The sequence below is a fragment of the Oncorhynchus nerka genome, linkage group LG8, assembly GCF_034236695.1.
Source record: "Oncorhynchus nerka isolate Pitt River linkage group LG8, Oner_Uvic_2.0, whole genome shotgun sequence".
Lineage (NCBI taxonomy): Eukaryota > Metazoa > Chordata > Actinopteri > Salmoniformes > Salmonidae > Oncorhynchus > Oncorhynchus nerka.
In genome coordinates, this window is record NC_088403.1 from 47412050 (window position 1) to 47439032 (window position 26983).

The window sequence follows — 26983 nt, forward strand, 5'->3', positions numbered from 1 at the left end:
TTGCGGGACATTTGCATCCCCCCCGACTGAAGTAGCCTACTGAATATAATCACAGAATATGCCTAAAATGCATCGTCCAATTGCAACGTCTGCCTATGCCCACACAGTCTGAAGAACATTTTATATTTTTAATAACCTCAAACACCAAGTTAGGCATACCTCATTTCAAATTATCACTGTCAATCGTCACTGTCAATCGTGAATGATAATTCTTCACGTTTTACGGTGAAACGTCCAAACTGCATCTGCATGCCATCTCTGTCACGGATGCTGTGTTTTTTTTAAATTGTTTTATTTTTTATTTCACCTTTATTTAACCAGGTAGACCAGTTGAGAACAAGTTCTCATTTACAACTTCGACCTGGCCAAGATAAAGCAAAGCAGTTTGACACAAACAACACAGATTTACACATGGAATAAACAAACATACAGTCAATAACACAATAGAAAAATCTATATACAGTGTGTGCAAATGTAGTAAGATTAGGGAGGTAAAGGCAATAAATAGGCCCTAGTGGTGAAATAATTACAATATAGCAATTAAACACTGGAGTGATAGATGTGCAGATGATGAATGTGCAAGTAGAGATACTGGTTGCCCCTAGTTTGAAGATGTAATCCGGAGACAGGTGTTTTATACAACAGCCTTCTGTGTTCTCTTTTCAACTCCCTCCACATTTGCAATCAAACACCAGAATGTTCTGCATCTCCTTAGCTGTCATACTCTGCTTCCACCGGGCATTCCACTGATTCCAAAGCTTGGCCCTCTTAGTGATATCTTTCAAAAAAAGCTGCGTTAGAAAGAAAGCCCTACACATAATGAGTCTATGTTATAGACAGAAGTGTGCTACATGGCAGACCAATCCAAAGTCATCTCTTGGTATGTCCTGCCATCCATTATCTCAGCCAACCATGGGTAGCGGGAAGGTTTCTGTCTTTTTCCATGTCTAAACCAACTAGGCTCGTAATTTAACCATTTTATTCGTATTTACAGATGGCAAGTAATGAGGTGGTAAAATCAGGTGGTGTTTTTGGTGTGACAGTAATGTTATACTATGCTATTACATGTGGTTGTGTTATGTAGAATACTACTTTAATTATGATGTGATCTTCCAAGACATTGATTCAGCTTTGATCTAACTTTCCTTAACGGGCACCATTGTGAGAAGTGGCGGAGCGACGCTCTTAGTGCGCTCTGGCAGCACAACACCCCTTCTCGCAAAATGTGGTGATGCAAGACAGGAGAGACCACATGTGCGACTATTTTATACAAATCTGGGAACATGTGACCAAGGAAACATTTCCGGTTGGTCTCAGGGAATGTAAAACAGGAAGGGAGACTTTTAAAACGAGATTGAGTGAAGTAGCAGCAAATGTGTTGAATGAGAAACTAATGAGAAACATGGAGAGGTCCACAAGTTTGACGAAATTAACTTATAGCCTATCTTTCAGTCTAATAAGGCTATTTACTTACTTTTGTAGCTCTTAGTCAGAAGCACGCTTTTTGTAAGTAGTTAGGCCTAACTGTCCTCTCCAAGTTTAGCTGGAATTTTGCCAGGAAAGGATTTGAGAAATTGTTGGTTTACGATAGGCCTATGACATTGGCCTAGCTCTCGATCTCAACAACTATTGGAGAAATGTTGAACATCACCAGTACCACATCCTTATGATATACATCATCTATCCATGAACATCCTTATGATATACATCTATCCATGAACATCCTTATGATATACATCATCTATCCATGAACATCCTTATGATATACATCATCTATCCATGAACATCCTTATGATATACATCATCTATCCATGAACATCCTTATGATATACATCATCTATCCATGAACATCCTTACGATATACATCATCTATCCATGAACATCCTTATGATATACATCATCTATCCATGAACATCCTTACGATATACATCATCTATCCATGAACATCCTTATGATATACATCTATCCATGAACACCCTTATGATATACATCTATCCATGAACATCCTTATGATATACATCTATCCATGAACATCCTTACAATATACATCATCTATCCATGAACACCCTTATGATATACATCTATCCATGAACATCCTTATGATATACATCATCTATCCATGAACATCCTTATGATATACATCTATCCATGAACATCCTTATGATATACATCATCTATCCATGAACATCCTTATGATATACATCATCTATCCATGAACATCCTTATGATATACATCTATCCATGAACATCCTTATGATATACATCTATCCATGAACATCCTTATGATATACATCATCTATCCATGAACATCCTTACAATATACATCATCTATCCATGAACACCCTTATGATATACATCTATCCATGAACATCCTTATGATATACATCATCTATCCATGAACATCCTTATGATATACATCTATCCATGAACATCCTTATGATATACATCATCTATCCATGAACATCCTTATGATATACATCATCTATCCATGAACATCCTTATGATATACATCATCTATCCATGAACATCCTTGCGATATACATCATCTATCCATGAACATCCTTATGATATACATCATCTATCCATGAACATCCTTATGATATACATCATCTATCCATGAACATCCTTATGATATACATCTATCCATGAACATCCTTATGATATACATCATCTATCCATGAACATCCTTATGATATACATCATCTATCCATGAACATCCTTACGATATACATCCTCTATCCATGAACATCCTTATGATATACATCTATCCATGAACATCCTTATGATATACATCTATCCATGAACATCCTTATGATATACATCTATCCATGAACATCCTTATGATATACATCATCTATCCATGAACATCCTTACGATATACATCATCTATCCATGAACATCCTTATGATATACATCTATCCATGAACATCCTTATGATATACATCATCTATCCATGAACATCCTTATGATATACATCATCTATCCATGAACATCCTTGCGATATACATCATCTATCCATGAACATCCTTATGATATACATCATCTATCCATGAACATCCTTACGATATACATCATCTATCCATGAACATCCTTACGATATACATCCTCTATCCATAAACATCCTTGTGATATACATCTATCCATGAACGCAAAGTGACTGCAAGAGACAGGTTGGAATGAACAAATGAAATACGGGACAAATCAACCTTTTCTTTCGTAATTAGTGGTGTTTGAATGTGTTGATAAAATGTGGGACATGATTATTTGGTTGCAGGACGCTGGACAACGGGCCAAAATGCGGGACTGTCCCGCGCAATCCGGGACAATGTGGTCACCCTAATCCCCTCCTCCCCCTTGTCTCTTATCCTCACCTAGCCGGCGGATGGCTCTTATGAGAGCGGATGGAATGTGCTTCATTCTTTGAAGGTGGCTATCTCGCAGAAGGACAGAGGCATCCCAGTTCAAAGATAACGGAATAGTGAAAGGACACTAATTGGATCTGAAACATTCTTGGCTGTAAACGGTTCCAACACCCCAATCTTATACTTAACTTGTCTCCCGGAAGATACCACACAACCACATCGCAGCAGCTCTGTCTTATGCTAAGGTACAGTATTGGGTGATATGGCTAGCCTCAATGTACAGTACCAGTCAAAAGCTTGGACACACCTACTCATTCAAGGGTTTTTCTTTATTTTTACTACTTCTACATTGTAGAATAATAGTGAAGGCATCAACACTATGAAATAACATATATTTTGAATTGTCGAACAATGTTTTTGGTTACTACTTGATTGCAAATGTGTTATATCATAGTTTTGATGTCTTCACGATTATTCTTCAATGTAGAAAATAGTACAAATAAAGAAAAACCCTGGAATGAGTCAGTGTGTCCAAACTTTTGATTGCTACTGTAGATATGACAGGGCTCCCATATGAATCCCTAAACAAACCCTGTGTATGATACTACTGGATAGAGGGCAGAGAAGGGATCACTGAGAGAATCAAACATGACAATCATCTCTGCAGCACTCCACCAATCAGGCCTTTATGGTAGAGTGGCCAGACGGAAACTTAGTAAAAGGCACGACAGCCCGCATGGAGTTTGCCAAAAGGCACCATCCCTACGGTGAAGCATGGTGGTGGCAGCATCATGCTATGGGGGTGTTTTTCAGCGGCAGGGACAGGGAGACTAAAAAGCCAAGACAATGCACAATGCACAAAGCCAAGACAATGCAGGAGTGGCTTCGGGACAAGTCTCTGAATGTCCTTGAGTGGCCCAGCCAGAGCCTGGACTTGAACCCGATCGAACATCTCTGCAGAGACCTGAAAATAGCTCTGGATACTTATGATGAGGGAAAAAACGAATGTGGAAAAAGTGAAGGGGTCTGAATACTTTCTGAATGCACTGTACTGTATGTCTCTAACTGGTTCTGTTCATGAGGTCCTTTAGAGCCATGTTTGGCTGCACCAGTCCCACCCTATACTATAGACTAGTGCCTAGTCACTAGGGTACAGAGGAGTATCATAGAGAGAGTAAATGCTGTAGTCATCAGCTATGCTATGGGGCTTTCACCTCCCCTCCCATCCCGCCCCTCTCCCCCTCCATTGATCGGGAACTAAGCACTCTCTTTAATTGGGTGGATGGGGTTGATCGCCCGTGCGGACGGCAGGGGCCCTGAGGAGTATTGGAGCCGTGTGTGTGTGTGTCTGTGTGTGTGCGGAACCATTTGGCCTCTGTGCTACCATTGAATAAAGCTGGGGCCCCGAGGCCCTCAGAGCAATCACACATCACACACCCTGGCGGCCATAATGAAGTGAAGCTAGCCTCCTCCACTACCACGCCTGACAACGCTGAGCTGAGGCTGAGCTCGCTGACTGACAACTGAGAGGAAACAACCAAAGTTCCCGTTTTCGTTCTCCCTCACTCTCCCTGTCTTTCTGGATCTCTCTCTCGCTCTCAATCTCTCTCCAAACCCCCGGCCCAACTTTCCTGAAACCAACAGGTGAAGAAACTGTTGACGAACTCTCCTGCTCAGGTTTGAGACTTAGTTCCTTAGCAAGGTGCTGTCATTCACCTTGTCAAGCTGCTCATTGAAGCTCCACTATAGGATAAGCTGATGTAACTTCACGCAAAAGCTCCTTTATAAGCTGGGAGACAGACGCGCTGCTACGCTATTTGTAGTGAGGTGCTGTCGTTCCCTAGTGCGTTCGCCATCACTTTGAAGTGAGGTTGCTCTCATCTGCTGTCAATACGCAGAGGAGCTGCAGTAGCTAGCTGAAGTGCGTTGCTGCCATCACTATGCAAGGAGACACTGTCGTTTTCCTCAGGAAGAGAAGGGACGTCTATAAGCTTTACGTTCAGCAGGAAGGTGTAGGAACTTGGATTAGGTGTCATTACACATGCAATTATTAGTGAGTGATGTTGATTAATTGTACAGTGTCTCTGTGTGTGTGTGTGTGTGTGTGTCTGTGTGTGTGTGTGTGTGTGTGTGTGTGTGTGTGTGTGTGTGTGTGTATAATATAATATAATATAATATATGTGTAATATAATGTTACATACCCTACATTATTCATCTCATATGTATATGTATATACTGTACTCTATATCATCTACTGCATCCTTACGTAATACATGTATCACTAGCCACTTTAACTATGCCACTTTGTTTACATACTCATCTCATATGTATATAGTGTACTCGATACCATCTACTGTATCTTGCCTATGCTGCTCTGTACCATCACTCATTCATATATCTTTATGTACATATTCTTGATCCCCTTACACTGTGTATAAGACAGTAGTTTTGGAATTGTTAGTTAGATTACTTGTTGGTTATTACTGCATTGTCGGAACTAGAAGCACAAGCATTTCGCTACACTCGCATTAACATCTGCTAACCATGTGTATGTGACAAATACAATTTGATTTGATTTGATTTGTATGTGTGTATGTGTCCCAGAAAAGTATAAAAATAAGCCTTTCGTGAACTAACACTCGCACATGACTATTTTCCTTCTTACTAGTTCTGGCTTTGCTGATAGCTACGTTGAGGAAATATTTACTTACTATGACTGAGATATGTTGTTGTCCCATCTAGCTATTTTAATATGACTGCATTAACTGTAAGTCGCTCTGGATAAAAGCGTCTGCTAGATGACTCAAATGGAAATGGAAATGTGTGTGTGTGCATTTGCTGTGTGAAACACGTTTGGGTTTGTGTGTGTGCGTGTGTGTGTGTGCGCGCGCGCGTATGTCCTTACTTATGGTGCAGCTGTGAGGCGTGCAGGTAAAGCTCCTTCCAGGCCAGGCAGCACTGAATGCAGTCGTTGAGGGTCTGCTTGCTGGACACCACATAGCCTTGAAAGATCCTGTCCAGGGAGATATCTCTGCAGCACAGCCGGATAATCTCATTACTCATCTGGAACAACAACAACAACAACAACACAGAAATGATCAACAACATCAACAACAGAGGCAAGACACCACATTACCAGTACGGCTTGTGTAATACATGAGTAGAAATGACTTAGGTCTTGAGTTATGTATAGAGCCTTGAGTTATCCTGATTACTAGACATGACCAGGAGAAACTCAGGCCCCTAGTTACCATGACGTGGCCTCACCAGGAGAAACTCAGGACCCTAGTTACCATGATGTGGCCTCACCAGGAGAAACTCAGGCCCCTAGTTACCATGATGTGGCCTCACCAGGAGAAACTCAGGCCCCTAGTTACCATGATGTGGCCTCAACAGGAGAAACTCAGGCCCCTAGTTACCATGATGTGGCCTCAACAGGAGAAACTCAGGGCTCCTAGTTATAGACTAAAACAATTCCTGGTCAAGTCATTTGGCCAAGAAAGACCCCCAAAAAAGCTAATCTGTGGAATTCATCAAAATAATCTACAGATAACCCCCCCCCCCCCTTACCCTTCCCTCTCTCTCTTTCAACTCCAAGTCTCCAGTCCAAGTGTAACATTTTGTTTTGTTTGGAGTATGTATGGTTCTTCATATTCATAAAAGCCAGGTTGAAGGCCCTGGTATCCCCCCCAGGGTTGGATCGCACCGGATGTATGCAGATCTGTTCTGTGCAGCCTGGCCGGCTCAGACTCTTGATGCAGGTGTGGTTTGTATTATTATACCACGCAAAGAGAGAGAGAAAAGGCCTATGCTTTAAAGGGGTAGTGTATAATTCCACCAGGCTCACATTTCAAGGTTTCATAAACCCCCTATTTAATGTGGTGTGCTTGGTGTCAGTCAGCCACCGCTATCCTGTCTGTCACTGTAATGGGTGCGTGTTGGTGCAGGGAAGTCAGGCGAACTTGGTATAAACGGAGTTGTTTAATCAAAAAACTCCAAAACCAAAATAACAAAATAAATAACAGTGGGTACAAAACCCGTCGCGCACCAACACATAATACACAAACATACAATCAAACCACCTCCGATAAGGACATTAGGGGAAACAGAGGGTTAAATACACAACATGTAATTGATGGGATTGGAACCAGGTGTGAAGGAAGACAAGACAAAACCAATGGAAAATGGATCAGTGGTGGCTAGAAGGCCGGTGACGTCGACTGCCGAACACCGCCCGAACAAGGACAGGAACCGACTTCGGTGGAAGTCGTGACAGTCACACTCACATAAGCACAGGTAGGATATAGGGGAAGGGACGGAAAGTGGGGTAGGGGGGGAGAAACAGGAGTGAAAAAGTGTGAGAGAGAGGAGGGAGAAGGGACAGGAGAGAAAGAGAGAGACAGAGAGAGAAAAAGGGAGAGGAATAGAGAAACAGAGACACAGAAAAGGAAACAGAGCGACAGAGAGAGAGAGAGTGACAGAGAGAGAGAGAGAGTGACAGAGAGAGAGAGAGAGAGAGAGAGAGAGTGAGTGACAGAGAGAGAGAGAGAGAGAGAGAGAGAGTAAGAGAGAGAGAGAGAGAGAGAGAGAGAGACAGAGAGAGAGAGAGAGAGAGAGAGAGAGAGAGAGAGAGAGAGACAGACAGACAGACAGACAGACAGACAGACAGACAGACAGACAGACAGACAGACAGACAGACAGACAGACAGAGAGACAGACAGACAGAGAGAGAGACAGAGAGAGAGAGAGAGAGAGAGAGAGAGGAAGGAGTCAAAGGGAGGAGAGTAATTATTGGGGATGATGTATATAGTGGCGTATGTGGAATGACAGCTTCCCTTTCATTTCTCTGATCAGTGGTTTAATCCTGACAGAGGAACAGCGGGCTGGGGAGCTGAGCCGCCCTGCTCTGTGTGTGTGTGTGTGTGTGTGTGTGTGTGTGTGTGTGTGTGTGTGTGTGTGCGTGTGTTCGAGTGCTCACGGCACCAGGAAAATGTGTTCTACAGGCAGATTACACCACCGAGCAAATGCCGCTTTTAATGAAGGAGGGGGAGAGAGAGGAAAAACACAGGAAATTAAATTGATATGACAGAAATGATCATTTGGCCTGAAGGTGGAGAGTGCTACAGCATTAACCAGCTTATGAGTTAATAATGATCTTCTTTTTTTTCTTTGACAGAAAAGAATGGAGAGAAAGAGAGAGGAGGAAGGAAAAGAACGATGAAGACAACAAACTGCCCAAATAAAGGAAACACTTGAGTAAATGAGGGATTTTTATTTATTTTTTTATTTCACCTTTATTTAACCAGGTAGGCTAGTTGAGAACAAGTTCTCATTTGCAACTGCGACCTGGCCAAGATAAAGCATAGCAGTGTGAACAGACAACACAGAGTTACACATGGAGTAAACAATTAACAAGTCAATAACACAGTAGAAAAAAAAAATGGGCAGTCTATATACAATGTGTGCAAAAGGCATGAGGAGGTAGGCGAATAATACAATTTTGCAGATTAACACTGGGGTGATAAATGATCAGATGGTCATGTACAGGTAGAGATATTGGTGTGCAAAAGAGCAGAAAAGTAAATTAATTAATTAAAAAAAATAAAAATAAAAAATTTTAAAAAATAAAAATAAAAAACAGTATAAAAACAGTATGGGATACAAAGTATGTTGAACGCAAGGGCTTCCACACAGGTGTAGTTCCTGAGTTAATTAAGCAATTTCAATCCCATTATGCGTAGGGTCAACAGCGTTGTTTGCTTCAATAGTGGGATCAGGGGCATGCAACTATAGTTTTCCTTCCCAGAAAACACATTAGTGCAACACATTCGCCAGAAAATAGCTTCATTTTCATCAGATGACAACAGAAGTGCAACACTATTTGGCTGGCAGCCACACAACTAAATGAGCTTACAATGAAAAAGCAAGATATTTTTTGCCAAAACAATGCATGGCTATTATATTTCTAATCTTTATCATAGAAATGTTTTGCTTGAAGATATACTTGCGTCTTACTGGAGAAAAGTAGGCTACACCGAGAAAAGTACCAGAGAAAAGTAGCGACCCATCAGTCAGAGTGCTGTCTGCTGATAAGAATCCCTTTTGGTGAATTCTCATCCAAGCGGAGGAGTGCAACTGAAGCACAAAATTTGTCTGATGCCGAGCAGAAATTACAATAAGAAGCATTTTAGATCTGCGTTTACAAAACTCAGCAAGATATTAACGCGACCTCTGGTATAATAAATGACCAGTTGCCCATTATTTTGGCTACCGTGGCAAGAAGAAAAAATATCATGACTTTGAAAGAGGGGCTCCACCAGGCACTGATACCACTAACTTTGTTGCAGCGTCACACAACAGGATACATTTGAGTCATCATCTTATATAGCCATTATCAAGTCATTCACAATGCTTTTTTAATAAGTGTAGGGCGCTATAAAATCGGTGTTGAATCACGGAATCCAGACATTAAAACGGAATTCAACAATATTCAAAACATTTATTGAACAGAAATATAAACGCAACATGCAACAATTTCAAAGATTTGACTGAGTTACAGTTCATATAAGGAAATCAGTCCATTTAAATAAATTCATTAGGCCCTAATCTATGGATTTCACATGACTGGGCAGAGGTGCAGCCATGACTGGGCCTTGGAGGGCATAGGCCCAACCGCTTTGCAGCCAGGCCCACTCACTGGGGAGCCAGGCACAGCCAATCAGAATGAGTTTTTAAATACAAAATGTATTACAGAAAAAAATACTCCGGTCGACGTACTGCCACATTCTCTAAAACGACATTGGAGGCAACTTATGGTAGAGAAATGAACATTACATTATCTGGCAACAGCTCTGGTGGACATTCCTGCAGTCAGCATACCAATTGCACGCACCCTCAAAACTTGAGACATCTGTGGCATTGTGTTGTGTGACAAAACTGCACATTTTAAAGTGGCCTTTTATTGTCCCCAGCACAAGGTGCACCTACAGTATGTAATGATTATTCTGTTTAATTAGCTTCTTGATATGCCACACCTCTCAGGTGGATGGATTATCTTGGCAAAGGACAAATGCTCACTAACACGGATATAAACAAATTTGTGCAGAAATTTGAAGCGTTTTGTGCGTATAGAAAACTTCTGGGATTTTTGATTTCAGCTCATGAAACATGGGGCCAAGACCTTACATGAAATAAGATAGGAAGTTACATACAGGGTCAGTATCAATACCAAATGTACAATGTGCAGGGATAATGGTGTATTTAAGGTAGATATGTACATATAGGTGGGGATTAGGAGAAAGCCTTCTGGTAGATGGAAAGGTACCCCAAATCCTTCTTGATTGAATGTTAACTACAAAGTAGCCTATGCCTACCTGGCAGAATGATAACATGATTCTTTGCATCAATCCAGTTGAAATAAAAGGGTAACTACATCCACAAATCTTCATTTCTTAGATTTTTCCCAGACCTAAAAAGCAGTCACCTGATATGGTTTAATCATTGTTGTGGACATACAACATCCAATTTGGTTGTTAATCTATTCAAAAAGTGTGATTTTTTGAGAGAGAAAAAAACAAAACAAAAATTGGGAAAAACTAAATGGAGAAAACGGAATCAGGAATACTTTTTTTACTAAATGTATAGGGCCTTATAGACTAGTGAGAAGGTATTTAATAAATACGTTGCTACATCATCCAAGCAGGAATGCATGATTAAAATATATTTATATGCAACTTCATCCAGTGATTGTCATGAATTTATCACTGCAGATAAAGTGTTTCCACAGAGTCCAATGGCAAGGACCTTTTCAGGCCTTCATCATAGATGGTTTTTGCGACTGCACTTGAAGAAACTTTCAACGTTTTTGACATTTTACTGATTGACTGACCTTCATGTCTTAAAGTAAGGATGGACTGCCGTTTCTCTTTGCTTATTTAAGTTGTTCTTGCCAAATAATGGACTTGGTCTTTTACCAAATAGGGCTATCATCTGTATACCACCCCTACCTTGTCACAACACAACTGATTGGCTCACACGCATTAAGATGGAAAGAAATTAAACCAATTAACTTTTAACAAGGCACACCTGTTAATTGAAATGCATTCCAGGTGACTACCTCACGAAGCTGGTTGAGTGAATGCTAAAAGTGTGCAAAGTTGTCATCAAGGCAGGAATCTCAAATATAAAATATATTTTGATATTACAGAAAGGAGGAGATACAAATCCCATTGGGCAATGAATGGAGAAATGCCCCACCCAGCTGACTGTTGACCCATCGCATTCACATTGTCATGCTGCGTCACACATTTTTTTTTTTAATGGTATATTCTTTTTTTATTTCACCTTTATTTAACCAGGTAGGCCAGTTGAGAACAAGTTCTCATTTACAACTGCGACCTGGCCAAGATAAAGCAAAGCAGTGCGACAAAAACAACAACACAGAGTTACACATAAACAAATGTACAGTCAATAACACAATAGAAAAGAACAATTTAAAAATCTATGTACAGTGTGTGCAAATGTAGAAGAGTAGAGAGGTAGAGTAGAAGAGTAGAGAGGTAGGCAATAAATAGGCCCTAGAGGCCTACTGGAGTGATAGATATGCAGATGATGAGATACTGGGGTGCAAAAGAGCAAGAGTGTAAGTAATAATATGGGGATGAGGAAGTTGGGTGTGCTATTTACAGATGGGCTATGTACAGGTGCAGTGATCTGTGAGCTGCTCTGACAGCTGATGCTTAAAGTTAGAGAGGGAGAGATAAGACTACAGCTTCAGAGATGTTTGCAATTCGTTCCAGTCAATAGCAGCAGAGAACTGGAAGGAAAGACGGCCAAAGGAAGTGTTGGCTTTGGGGATGACCAGTGAAATATACCTGCTGGAGTGCGTGCTACGAGTGGGTGTTGCTATGGTGACCAGTGAGCTGAGATAAGGTGGGGCTTTACCTAGCAAAGACTTATGGATGACCTGGAGTCAGTGGGTTTGGCGACAGATATGTAGTGAGGACCAGCCAACGAGAGCAAACAGGTCGCAGTGGTGGGTAGTATATGGGTCTTTGGTGATAAAATGGATGGCACTGTGATAGACTACATCCAGTTTGCTGAGTAGAGTGTTGGAGGCTATTTTGTAAATGACATCACCGAAGTCAAGAATTGGTAGGCTAGTCAGTTTTACAAGGGTATGTTTGGCGGAATGAGTGAAGGAGGCTTTGTTGCAAAATAGGAAGGTTGCTAAGCTAATCGTCACGCAATCCCTTCTCAAAGTAAGTGTTCCAAAAGCTATACGATATTCCAAAGCTTTACGATATTAGAGAGAACAAGTTAATTATCTCACATCTTGGAAAATATTTGTGTATTTCGAACTTCGTGTTCTGTTTTTGAGCTAGCGCCCAACTGAATCCCATTCACTCCTTGAAATAGAGCTCTCCTTGTTCCAGAATCACCCAGAATGCACTGCGCAGCCCATTGACGACTTATGGGCAATGTACACAATGGGCATTAATACGACTCTAATGTAGAGTCGTATTCCCATATCCTCAAAATGATCTCTGTAGGAAAGCAACGTTACTCTGCTCTCACTCTGGGCAGAGAAGCCGTTTATAGCTCAGTGGCAGAGACGAACTGCAAGTTGACCTCGGTAAGTAAGACTCCTAAATTGATAGTGCATTTTGTTTAGGCGATCTTACAGCTAGCTAGCTACTTTGGTATTATTGTGGGTAGCTTTGTTGCCTAGCTAGCTAGCCAGCCAGCCCAGAGAGAGTGTCACGTTCTGACCATAGTTCTTGTGTGTTTTCCTTGTTTTAGTGTTGGTCAGGACGTGAGCTGGGTGGGCATTCTAAGTTGTATGTCTAGTTTGTCTAGTTCTATGTTTGGCCTGATATGGTTCTCAATCAGAGGCAGGTGTTAGTCATTGTCTCTGATTGGGAACCATATTTAGGTAGCCTGTTTTGTGTTGGGTTTTGTGGGTGGTTGTTTCCTGTCTTTGTGTTCTCTGCACCAGATAAGACTGTTTCGGTTTTGCCACATTTGTTATTTTGTATTTGTGTTCATGTTTAGTTTTCTTATTAAAAAACATGAACTCTAACCACGCTGCATTTTGGTCCTCCTCTCCTTCGACGGAAGAAAGCCGTTACAGAGAGAGAGAGCATTGCATTGTTGATTTTTCAAATGTTTCTACCAACCAACCTTCTTATAAAAACGAAATGAAACATTGGTTCACAAAAAAACAAATTCTTCACATATTAGTGTTATTTAATACGAATGAACACGGTTAATCATAGGAATTAGTGGTTTCGGGGTGGATTATCCCTTTAATATTAAGAAAATGTATGTCTGAATCCTATTCACTCGTGCATTAGTCGACCAGTGTCCATTGGGATGCATTGACTAGTCAACCATGAGCGTGTGTATATTCATCAATTACCGCTAGTTCCAAAATGATCATACTACTTCAGCTATTATTATACAGGGTTTATTATTTCGTTTTTCTGTTTTTCTCTCTGGGCATTAGCGGAAACAGTGTCCGACAGTCACAAGGCCATGGCCTCAGGGTCTGTGGGCTTAGAAAATGACATTAAACCAGACATGGTTGTGTTCTCTCTCCAGCAGCACAAAGATATGCAAATGAACACAATGGTTAGTGAGGCCCCTGCAGCAGAGAGGCAAGGCGAACATACACATGCACACACAGGCAAATGTCCACACGTGCACCCCCCCACACACACATTAGATCTATACATTCGTGCACACAAACACACACTGCTTCTACCATGAGTCAAATGATTAGAAACGATTAGCCAAAAACTCAAACACAACAGAAACCACATCAGACAGAGCTGGTTCTACTCCAGCACTCAGAAAGAGAAAAAACAGGTTGAATCTTCATTTTTTTTTTTTTTGCTGAAATTTTACACCATTGGAAGGAGAAAAGCCTCTCAACCATGAGACCAGTGAAAATGTAGTGAGAGTGGTGGTAGTGGACACAGCAGTAGCAACACAAACACACACACACACACACACACACACACACACACACACACACACACACACACACACACACACACACACAGCTGGTGATACAGGAATAACTTGGGGTCATTAGAGTTACATAAAACAGTCATATTTTCTGCGTTCCTTCCCTGCCAATGACAACAGTGGCGGTTGGGGTTGCTGAGCGGTTGCTGAGCGGGGGGAGCGGCGGTAGACGAGCCAAGTCTACGAACCAGCTAGTGTGATCCAGGTCATTGGTCACCAATGATGCCTTCAAACTCCCGGCCTGCTCTACACAAGAATGCCTTTATGCAGTGGTGCCACAGTGCACATACTGCAGCAGCAAAAATGGTTGTAAAAACCATGGCTTTCCTTTCCTTTGGAGGAATAGTAAAACGGAGGCTCGGAGGGCAGAGAAAAAGCCCCGTCGCGTAGTAAAAATGACAGAGAGGAGCCTAAAGGACATGTGGATGGACATAAAAGCACATCTGTGATGCTTGGCGCATGGGACCGCTTCAGTCCGTGTGAAGTTATCAGCATATTATATTATAATAAACAGAGAAAAGACCTTGCTAAAACAAACTGCTATTTAAAATAAGCATTCATTTCCCCCAAACATTATTGAACAGAAGGTCCACTATAACTTCTTTGTAAGTTACACCAGCTACTTTCTAGCTGGTGGGGAAACCGTGACAACAGAACAGACTTGGGGTTGCATCTCTCTCTCTCTCTCTCTCTCTCTCTCTACCTCTCTCTCTCCCTCTCTCTCTCGTGGAGAAGGAGAGAGAGACGGAGAGATGGAGGGAGAGACCCAGGCATTTTGTCTGAGGTTGCGGAAGGTGTTGGATGAAGGCTGATCTGACCCGAGCGGATCAGGAAGACGTGAGAGAGGGAGGGAGAGAGAGGGGCTCCTTTGAAACCTGCGTGGCTGGCGGGCCTTTGAGCTAGGTTATGTTTCTCCCCTCCCCACACCCCCACTAACCCCAAGGAAACAATTAGATCAAATGTTTTGTGCCAGTCAGTCTCTCTCCTTGATGTATTATCAAAGGGCCGGAGAGAGAGAAAAGGAGTGAGATGGAGGAAGGGGAAAAAAAGGAACTAGAAAAGGAATACGGTCGGTGGGACAGCAACAAACGATTCCAGCGCCGGGAGAGGGGAAGGTCAGGGCGTAATTATGAGAGGTTAAACGCTTTTCCCGGCTTCGCCTGTCTAGGAGATGGAAATAAAAAATGGCGGGATAGTAAAAACGAGTGTGGCCCTCTACTCGGCTAACATGGAAGGGGTGGCGTGGCTGTGATCTGTACATGTTCTCTCTCTCTCGCTCTCTCTCTCTCGCTCTTTCTCTGTTACTACAAGATGATCCCTTCTCAGAGGAACAGAGGGGCAGTAGTGCGCTCTGATCGGAGTGCCGAGTAACATGAGAGAGGACCTGAGGGCCAGCTGATTGGTTGGAAATATATTCTCAGAAGGAGCGGTAAATGGTTAGAGTTAGGGCGGGAAATGACTGGGTGTCTCAGTGAAGCAGGGTTAGAGTCAATTCCATTTCAATTCTTCTGTCAATTGATTCAAAAATCTAATTGATCCCAACCTTTCACTGGAGTGAACCTGACAGAGAGAGGGTCCGTCCCAAACAATACAAAAACACAACGGTTTCTCTACCTTTCTGAAGAGAGCGGTGAGTCTCTCGCGGGTGTTGTAGTAGACAGAGTTGACCCAGATGAGGCGGATGAGGTTGAGGATGTGAGCCAGCTTGGGAACCACCTCTCGGGGCTTGAGCTGAGCCATCTCCTCACATGGCTCCCTCAGCAGGGACAGGAATGACAGGTTGGACTGGGCTTGGAGAGAGCCATCCTAGAAACACAGGCATGGTTTGAGGTGAACTTTGGTGAGCTGAACTCAATTTCAATGACTTATGAATAGACTAATCTACAGTGTCTGAATTCAGAATTCTTCCATAATCAGGCAATATCCCATCTCTGCTCTATGCATGCTAGCCTGGTCCCAGATCTGTTTGTACTGTCTTGCCAACTCCTATGGTCTCTGTCACACCAGGAGTTGGCAAGACAGCACAAACACTGGGACCAGGCTCTCTGTACGCTTTCTCCCCTGTGTGTGTGTGTGTGTGTGTGTGTGTGTGTGTGTGTGTGTGTGTGTGTGTGTGTGTGTGTGTCTGCTTGGCACCTGGATCTGCTTGGCCAGCTTGCAGAAGGGGGGTACGTAGGAGGACTTGGAGAGCTGCAGTGTGGTCTGGACGTGACGGACCCCGGGCTTCTGCAACTGCTGGCTGATCCCAGAGAGGTCGGCACAGCGACTCCTCCAGAAGGAGATCTCCTCCAGGGGTCCAGAGCTGTCCCCCGTCTCCACCGTCTCCTGAGCATTCAGCACCTCCTTGATCTGACGGGTCCAGTGGATCATCACCACTGGGGAGGAGAGGGGATGGGGACAGAGGGGAGGAGAGGGGATGGGGACAGAGGGGAGGAGAGGGGATGGGGACAGAGGGGAGGAGAGGGGATGGGGACAGAGGGGAGGAGAGGAGCAGAGAAGGGACGGAGAAAGGAGAGGGAGCGGACAGAAGACTTTTAGATGAGGGTGAAGATAACAGAGGACAACAGAGTCAGGTACATTAGGAGTAACATGAACTGGAAAGTGAAAATGTTGTGATATTTATGACAATACGCCGCCGCCAGCTTCACACACACACGCACACACACACACACACTCCCCCGCCCTAGGCTTACTCTCCAGTCTCTGCACCAGCTCCTTGTCCTTGCTGGCCACCTCCGGGCTACGCTGCAGGGCCTCCATAGGGATATAAAGCACTGTGTTGCCCACCAACTTGAACCTGGTGTCTGCACACACACACACACACACACACACAAACATTAATATATGAAACGCCATCTAATCATATTATGTTGTTGACAACAATGCAGATCAAGCATATCTTGATCTTGATCTTGATATCTTGATCAAGCATATCTTTGATTTCCAAGAAATACAGCCATTTTGAATGGACTTCCTAGAAAACGCCTGGTGTTGTATATCTCTAGAACAGTGTTAAGGATAACAAAGGTAGCTAATGGTTCAACACTGTAACGTGTTGCCCTCCGTCACGTAGACGACGCTCAAATATCTAGGACATCGACACGAACCAGGGCAAACCAACGTTCACTACTTCTACCGTAGCCCACCGGGTAGAGGCCAGCGGAAGCAGATCCCCGCATCTCTCATCCTGCACCGTACACCTCAAACATGTCCCGCCACTTGAGCGAGAAATGCAGGAGTGAAAGGTTGACCAAAAACAACCACAATGCAGAGAAACATGAAAGAAAAAGGGTTTGAATGAAAGAACAAGTGGTTGTTGGCCTGATAAATGAAGAGATGAAAGAGAACCGGGTCGGAGTATCAGTGAGAACCAGAGACTCTGGCTGTACTGCCTCTTGACTGGGAGGATAGTTAGGAGACACACAAAGAGAGACACACACACACAGAGCAAGACTGGAAGCACAACAGAGAGATGCTCTGGCCTTTATAGGAAGAGTAAGAACACAAAAACAGAAGGAGAAATAATGAGACAACTCAGAGCAGCGAAGGTGAACAAAACCGCTACAGAGCAATGCTGTTTCGGGTGTGTATGTTTTGGGTGTGTGTATTTTGGGTGTGTGTGTGTGTCTGCTTGAATCCATGTGTGTGTCTGATTGGGAACCTTTGGTGGAGAAGTACCTGTACATGTCTGTGTATAGATAGAGATTTAGTTGTGCTTTGTGTATTTCTATGTATCCAGTTGACCTTTGGCAGACAGAAGTGAATGGATGAAGACACAGAGGATGAGGTAGAGCTTAGCCTTCTGGACACATGCACCTGCTTCCTGCTTGCCTGTGCAGCGTGTCGGGCGTGGGTGAAACCTGTACACCAGAGGCCATATTACCTGGGCTGTCCCTGCCTCTCACCTCAACGACATATTTATGGAATAACTGTATTAAAGGCATCATCTGTAGTCACAGTGGTTGCATAGGTTGAGTCTCAAATGGCACCATACTCCCTATGTTGTGCACTGCTTTTGACCAGGGCCATTGGGATCTGTTGAAAAGTAGTGCACGATATATGGAATCGGGTGCCATTGAGACGAACACAATTATTTGTTTGGCTTTGTAAGTTTCACATGTGGATATCTCGCAACAAGAAGAACGTTGTTTAGTTTACCCTGGAGGAATGGTATCCTTGAAATGTTTCATTTTTTTCTTAGGTAATTGACTGAATATGATCCATAAAATGAGTTAGGGGGAAGAGAGAAAAAAACTAAGAATGAAAGTACTACTGTCAGAATTTAATATTGCCCAAACCATTGGCTGATTAGCCCACGAGTCTGACTGAGCTGCTGCTTCAGGTGAAAAGTGTGTGTGTGTGTACGGTGTGTACGGTGTATACGGTGTATACGGTGTGTACGGTGTGTACGGTGTATACGGTGTGTACGGTGTGTACGGTGTGTACTTTTTTTATTTTTTTTATTTCACCTTTATTTAACCAGGTAGGCTAGTTGAGAACAAGTTCTCATTTGCAACTGCGACCTGGCCAAGATAAAGCATAGCAGTGTGAACAGACAACACAGAGTTACACATGGAGTAAACAATTAACAAGTCAATAACACAGTAGAAAAAAAAAAAAGAAAAAAAAAGGGGAGTCTATATACATTGTGTGCAAAAGGCATGAGGAGGTAGGCGAATAATTACAATTTTGCAGATTAACACTGGAGTGATAAATGATCAGATGGTCATGTACAGGTAGAGATATTGGTGTGCAAAAGAGCAGAAAAGTAAATAAATAAAACAGTATGGGGATGAGGTAGGTGAAAATGGGTGGGCTATTTACCAATAGACTATGTACAGTTGCAGCGATCGGTTAGCTGCTCAGATAGCAGATGTTTGAAGTTGGTGAGGGAGATAAAAGTCTCCAACTTCAGCGATTTTTGCAATTCGTTCGGTGTATACGGTGTGTACGGTGTATACGGTGTGTACGGTGTGTACGGTGTGTACGGTGTATACGGTGTGTACTGTGTATACGGTGTGTACTGTGTATACGGTGTGTACTGTGTATACGGTGTGTACGGTGTGTACGGTGTATACGGTGTGTACGGTGTATACTGTGTGTACGGTGTGTACGGTGTGTACGGTGTATACGGTGTGTACTGTGTGTACGGTGTGTACGGTGTATACGGTGTGTACTGTGTATACGGTGTGTACTGTGTGTACGGTGTATACGGTGTGTACTGTGTATACGGTGTGTACGGTGTGTACGGTGTGTACGGTGTATACGGTGTGTACGGTGTGTACGGTGTATACGGTGTGTACTGTGTGTACGGTGTGTACGGTGTGTACGGTGTATACGGTGTGTACTGTGTGTACGGTGTGTACGGTGTATACTGTGTGTACGGTGTGTACGGTGTATACGGTGTGTACGGTGTGTACGGTGTGTATACGGTGTGTACGGTGTGTACGGTGTATACGGTGTGTACTGTGTGTACGGTGTATACGGTGTGTACTGTGTGTACGGTGTGTACGGTGTGTACGGTGTGTACTGTGTATACGGTGTGTACGGTGTGTACGGTGTGTATACGGTGTGTACGGTGTGTACGGTGTATACGGTGTGTACTGTGTGTACGGTGTATACGGTGTGTACTGTGTGTACGGTGTGTACTGTGTGTACGGTGTGTATACGGTGTGTACGGTGTGTACGGTGTATACGGTGTGTACTGTGTGTACGGTGTGTACGGTGTGTACGGTGTATACGGTGTGTACTGTGTGTACGGTGTGTACGGTGTGTATACGGTGTGTACGGTGTGTACGGTGTATACGGTGTGTACTGTGTGTACGGTGTGTACGGTGTGTACTGTGTGTACGGTGTGTACGGTGTGTACTGTGTATACGGTGTGTACGGTGTGTACGGTGTGTACGGTGTATACGGTGTGTACTGTGTGTACGGTGTGTACGGTGTGTACTGTGTATACGGTGTATACGGTGTGTACGGTGTGTACGGTGTATATGGTGTGTACGGTGTGTACTGTGTGTACGGTGTGTACGGTGTGTACGGTGTGTACGGTGTATACGGTGTGTACTGTGTGTACGGTGTGTGACTTTGACTGCACTGCGTGTCTATGATTATGACTACGTGTGTCCTCATTGAGGTCACTTTTACTCAGAACCTTGACCTTTTTACTGAGAAGAAGAATAAGGCACCAATAACACAATAAGACTCTATGGGCTGCTACAACACATGAAAGAACAACTCAATCAACCGTGAAGCATGAAACAGATCAATGGTTTGCTGTCAAAGCAGTCGTTTTGTCAAAGGGAAAAATGGAGTCTAACCTTCATTTTTGTAGAGGTTCTCTCTCAGAATATTTGTGGGTTTTTTAGGTCTGAGCTGGTTAGTTCTTACATATGGGACCTCATGGGGAGAGAGAGGGGGCTGAAATAGACAGAAGTGGAGGTGAAGGTGTGGAGGGTTTACAATAGATGAGAGAAAGCGGGACTCCTGTGGAATTGGGGAGGAAGAAGTGCAGGAACTGTGTGAAAACTCTGGGCGGCGCTGTGGTGAAGTGGTGCACGTGTGGAAGGCTAACACTAGGTGGCACTGTGACGACTCGAGGAGCCCCCTGTGACTTAGCAGCACCTACCTGTGAGGTTTGTGAGGAAGCGATGCATGTGGGCGGAGTAGTTGTTCTTGATGCTCTCGGGCCAGGCGGTGCTGAGGGTGACCTGGGGGGCGTGCACTCCGTTCATCATCCTCAGCAGGCTCTCGGTGGCGTTGCCCCGCACCGTACCAAACTGCACCGTGCTCTCAAACGTCTCCTCAAGGATCAGACCGCCATCAGAGCGGACGAAGAAGGCCAGCTGGTCTACCACCTGTAGGGAGGGGGAGGGGAGGAGCGCCAGACAACGGTTGGAAGAAAGAGGAGGGGGAGTGGGAGAGGCAAGAAACACCAGTGGGTTATACGTTTGAACACATTAGCGAAAGATGTCAAAAAATACATAATTAAATTCTGCATAATTAAATTCTGATTCTCCTTTGTGTTAGGAGGAGGAAACTAACTTGTGTAGCGCCGCCTGAGAACGTAGACATTTCTCTTCTCTTTTAGACGGAGCTTGATATTCAGGGACATCATTATCTCAATCTACAAAGCTCCAATCATTTGTAATAATAATAATGCACTGACGGTGCAATAGGAGGAAGGCGCTCAAGGAAGGATCTCTACCTTGTTCTAACTGTGTTGGGCTGGGGCTGGGGATGGGGCTGGGGTTGGGGCTGGGGGATGGGGCTGGGCATGGGGCTGGGGCATGGGGCTGGGGATGGGGCTGGGCATGGGGATGGGGCTGGGGATGGGGCATGGGGATGGGGCTGGGGATGGGGCATGGGGCTGGGGATGGGGCTGGGGCTGGGGATGGGGCTGGGGCATGGGGCTGGGGCATGGGGATGGGGCTGGGGCATGGGGATGGGGCTGGGGCATGGGGCTGGGGCTGGGGAGGCTGGGGATGGGGCATGGGGCATGGGGCTGGGGCTGGGGCTGGGGATGGGGCTGGGGCTGGGGCTGGGGCATGGGGATGGGGATGGGGCTGGGCTGGGGATGGGGCTGGGGCTGGGGATGGGGCTGGGGCATGGGGCTGGGGAAGGGGCTGGGGCTGGGGATGGGGCTGGGGCATGGGGCTGGGGAATGGGGCTGGGAATGGGGCTGGGGCTGGGGCATGGGGCTGGGGATGGGGCATGGGGCTGGGGCTGGGGCATGGGGCTGGGGATGGGGCTGGGGGTGGGGCTGGGGGTGGGGCATGGGGCTGGGGATGGGGCTGGGGATGGGGCTGGGTAATGGGGCTGGGGATGGGGCATGGGGCTGGGACTGGGGCTGGGGCATGGGGCTGGGGCATGGGGCTGGGGATGGGGCTGGGGATGGGGCATGGGGCTGGGGCATGGGGCTGAGGCTGGGGATGGGGATGGGGCTGGGGAATGGGGCTGGGGCTGGGGATGGGGCTGGGGCTGAGGCTGAGGCTGGGGCTGGGGCTGAGGCATGGGGCTGGGGCTGAGGCTGGGGATGGGGCTGGGGCATGGGGCTGAGGCTGGGGATGGGGCTGGGACTGGGGCTGGGACTGAGGCTGGGGCTGAGGCTGGGGCTGAGGATGGGGCTGGGGATGGGGCAGGGACATGGGGCTGGGGATGAGGCTGGGGATGGGGCTGGGGATGGGGCTGGGGCATGGGGCTGGGAATGGGGCATGGGGATGGGGCTGGGGCTGGAGCATGGGGCATGGGGCTGGGGCTGGAGCATGGGGCTGGGGCTGAGGCTGGGGCTGGGGCATGGGGCTGGGGCTGAGGCTGGGGAATGGGGCTGAGGCTGGGGCTGAGGCTGGGGCTAGGGCTGGGGCTGGGGCTGGGGCTACCTGAGATCTCTACTTAAGGATATCTACTTCGGGGCAAATCCTAGCATTCATTCAACTAAAGTCTCCTATTGACGTCAATGTACGGCTAAGTGGAAATTCGACTCAAGTGAAGGTTATGAGCGGTTATTGAGGCTGTACCTGAGATGGCATGGCGTACTCCACCCGGAGGCCAGCGTAGGGGTCTGGGTAGACCACGAGGGTCCTGTTGGAGCTGTCCAAGATGAACTTATCCAGGGCTTTCTCGTTCTCCTCTGACCAAGGCAGCTTCGACATGCCAGTCAGAGCCACACGGTTTTTCAACAGCATCCTCTGGAGAGGGAATAAAGGGAAAGGTGAAAAACTTGAAACAAGAAAATAATCAAATCAATGAAATGTATTCATAAAGCCCATTTTACAACAACAGTTGTCACAGGGGTTCTTACTCGTGTCACTGAGTAGCAACGTACCCCTCCACCATCCAGTCTTCCTTTACATACAATTTCAAACCCCCAGAGGCTTTTTCAATAATAACAATACACAGCATCATTTCTTTATGGAGAGGAGAGAGGAGAAACAGCTAGCCTACCCCCGAAAACCTGTTATTATTACCCAAATATGTCATGGTCATATTACCATGAGGATAGATACAGGGCTGTGGTGCTCTGCTCTGCTGTCTTGTAATGTAGAATGTGTTAGCAGGCAGACTGTGTAGCGGATGGGAGTTAGATCACAAACACTGTAGCTACACCCCCCACCACCCCCCCCCGCTACGCTCCACAGCTGCTGCCATCTTCCACAGGGCTACGGTCACTGCATGGAAATGCCATCTCTGTGTGGGTGGGTGCGTGTGTGTGTTCAGAGTGGTAATTCATTATATTAATTCAATTGATGAGAGAGACAGTGACTGTGCAGGTTCACTGACCAGCTGCTCACAAATCACCTCCGTCCTGTTCTCCACAATTATACCATTGTGTCCAATAGACTGAAACTGCCTTTTGACGTTTTGTAGTGTGTGTGTGTGTGTGTGTGTGTGTGTGCTTGCATGCGTGAGTGCGTGTGTGTGTGTGTGTGCGTGCGTGTGTGCGTGTGTGTGTGCGTGTGCTAATCTGCAATGGAGACACAGTGTAATTTGATACCATCGTGTGTAAGTCTTCTGATGCTACATTGTATTTGACAATTCATTACTGTTGACAGGACACTCGCTATAGGGGGATACAGTATCATGATGGATTTACCAGGCCCACGGTGTACGTGTCCACCTCTTCTATGGTCACAGCCGTTCCTTGGCTGCTTTCCTCTTGAATCTCCTCTGTGCGTCACACACACAGGCAAACACACGCGCACACACACACACACACACACACACACACACAGGCAAACACACGCACGCGCAATACACACACACACAACACATTTCAATAAGCATATGTAATTGCTGCGACAGGCCGACTCAGATTTTCATAACTACATCTTAGTTTCTGTACTGTCAAGATAATCTCTTCTTCTTTCTGTCATTCTGGGGGGTGCGGTCATTACTTTCCTGTCTTTTCTGTCTTTTTTTATTTAACCTTTAATTAACTACGATAAACGTCTGCTCCTCTAATGACTTAATTACATAATTTAGACATTTCGGATAAAAGTATCTGTTGTAAAAATCTATTTTATGCCTTGTCATTTGAATAACCTTCCGGCAACCGAATCAATGAGTGTAAAAATAGCTAATTGAATCATTTGGAGCGTTTGAGCTCTGAAGAAAACAAGCTGCATGGTTGCATGGTTCATGATGACATGTTCAGCAGGGCACAACCTTCTCAGGTAGAAATACATGACGGAGAACGGACTGACATAACAGATGGCGTATGCTTCCAGGTGACGTGGAGAAAAAGGAATCATTTCCTGCTGTTATTGTCTCATGTCAGAGGGCGTCACTCCTCCTCCATCAACCAAACTGCCTTGCAGGACGTGGAACTCATATTCACGTTGAAATATTGAGCGTCCGCCATTCAAATAATGTAAACTAATTTTGTAAACAATTTTTTTATGTATCACTGCACTTTCATATGACTTTCAGTGAAATTGGCAGAACAACTAGCTAAATTATTTAAAAAAAATATGTGACAGTGTTTTAATAGTGAGAAAAGAAAAACAAACCGGTGGCTATTTCCTGCACAAATTCTGTGCAAGGACTTTGGTTGCCAGTGCAGTGACTTGATCAGCTGTGTAGCTAACTGTTGTTTTAATGTCTATGGTTGTTGCTAGCTAGCTTACTGACGCAGCTAGCTAGCTAGTCGGCTAGCTCGTTCTTCACTGACAGGAAAAGCTTGCTTAGCCTGTTTAAACTACCCTGAAGTTGTAGACATGCAACTCCACAATTAAGAGGAACTGACTGTTATCTTAAAGCATATTTTCAGTCAAAGATGATTTCAGTGACTGTCTCAGCTGTTGCTGGACACATTTATGCTAGCTTTTGTGCCCATAGTCAAACTTCAGAAATACTGCTCATGATCCTGAGCTAGACGTAAAATGGGCCGAATTCTTCACCAAAAAACATCAACATTATTGACAAATGTATTGTTTTAGCTTAGATTCATTTAGACTGTTTGGAGGCATAAATGGGGTTCGGCAAAAAGACAATGTCGCCTAGGTAATATTTTTGAACGTTAAGACAGCCCATTGTAGCCTGCCTACTCTTCATCTATCCCACTGTCCGTTGCGAGAAACGAGACATATCCGTGCAGGCGGAATAGATGCGTTGTCTGATGTAAGGCAATGGCAAGCTGCTCTATACATGATACAGTATTTCTATGTGCAACGTTTATAGCGTTTGATCGCGCCCACCTGAACACGAGTCTGGTTGTGTGACATGCTAGACTAGTTAGTATTTAGAGTCCAGGTTTGGTCATGTTAGCCTGGTCCAAGATCTGTTTGTGTAATCCTGCCAACTCTATTGCTGTTCGGTATGACAATGAGTAACTTAACGTAGCAGGCGTTTTTCTTTCTGGTCCTACCGAGAACATTTGTAGGGGAGGTTCTCTTCTGCACTGTTCAACCAATCCAGTAAATGTGGAGGAGGAGTTAAGACTGTCACCTTATTAAAGTCCAAAAGCAGACATCTGCATCACAGGCTCTCTTTCCATTTCCCCTAAACACTGGATGCATCCTGTTGTTTTCCGACCCAGCAGAGGGTGGACAATGAGGGACAAGGAGTTGGCACGATAACACAAACAGACTTCCTGGCACTCAGGTTTGGTTATGTCTCCTCTAGGCCTTTACCTCCAGGCTGCGTCTCCTTGTCTTCAGGCAGGCTCTCCCCAGGAGCAGGCGTGATGCTCTGGTTCTTGGCCTTTTTGCTCTTCCCAGAGCTGGAGCGCTTGGACTTGCCCGAGGACTTGCCCGAGCGGGGCGTGTCTGGGTCCGCCATGGCCAACGAACCAGCCTCTGATGTTTGTCGTTAGCTGTAGAGGAGAATTGAACAAAATAAAGATATACTGATACACTGACTCAGTGAAGGTGAATAAACTGAGCCATTAAGTCCCCTCCATAGGAAACCCTATTCCCTCTGATTCAGAGTGGTTGGATTAAATGTGGCAGACACATTTCAGTTGAATACATTCAGTTGGACAACTGACTAGGTATCAGCCTTTTCCCTTTCCCTATGACAATCTGGTGGTCCAGCCAAGGGAGTAAATACTTGCAAATTTGTGTGAGACAGACATTCCTGCTGTCTGGAGGAAACATCGGAGACAAAAGTAATAAACTCTAAACGGCAACAGGTTCATGCACTATTTATCTATCTGGGGCTGATATCCCCTCTCTGGTTTAGCCAGCCACCTCACTTGTCAAAGCTGGCAGGGTGACCATGTCTTTATTAAAACTTTGATTAAGCTCCCAAGTTGTCCGTTTCTAAGGGCTGTAGCTATGTAATAACAGAGACAGGTTATTGAGGGAAGAAGAGAAAGGGAGTAATAAAAAGAAAGTTAGCAGAAAACCCTTTGAAATCCACCCTCCCTTTAGATGTGAAATGGGAGGGAGCAGGTAAAGTTGACAGTGATCAATAACATTAATATAGACTGAGTCTGCTTCTGGCAGAGATGAACGAACTGTTAGAGATACAGTACTGGGATTTCATGTCAAACAGTGGACGGGTTATTGCAGAGGAAAGACACCAAGAATTGTCCCAGTTGGAGTTAACGAGTGTCAAGTGAGCATTAAAAAGAATGCTTAGCTACTGTA

At 44.8% G+C, this 26983-nt stretch overlaps 1 protein-coding gene across 1 annotated transcript in view; it reads right to left on the reverse strand.

Annotated features, from left to right (window-relative positions):
• The window catches only part of dnah2 (dynein, axonemal, heavy chain 2), a 229307-nt gene extending 205252 nt beyond the window's left edge, over positions 1-24055 (reverse strand). The window contains exons 1-7 of the mRNA XM_065021857.1: positions 23986-24055; positions 22910-23080; positions 21022-21250; positions 17087-17197; positions 16530-16768; positions 16008-16199; positions 6268-6425 (exon numbers count right to left, since the gene is read on the reverse strand). Coding sequence (XP_064877929.1) covers positions 6268-6425; positions 16008-16199; positions 16530-16768; positions 17087-17197; positions 21022-21250; positions 22910-23077 — 1097 coding nt within the window. The 5' untranslated portion in view covers positions 23078-23080; positions 23986-24055. The remainder of the gene's footprint in view (positions 1-6267; positions 6426-16007; positions 16200-16529; positions 16769-17086; positions 17198-21021; positions 21251-22909; positions 23081-23985) is intronic.
• Between the last annotated feature and the right edge of the window lie 2928 nt (positions 24056-26983).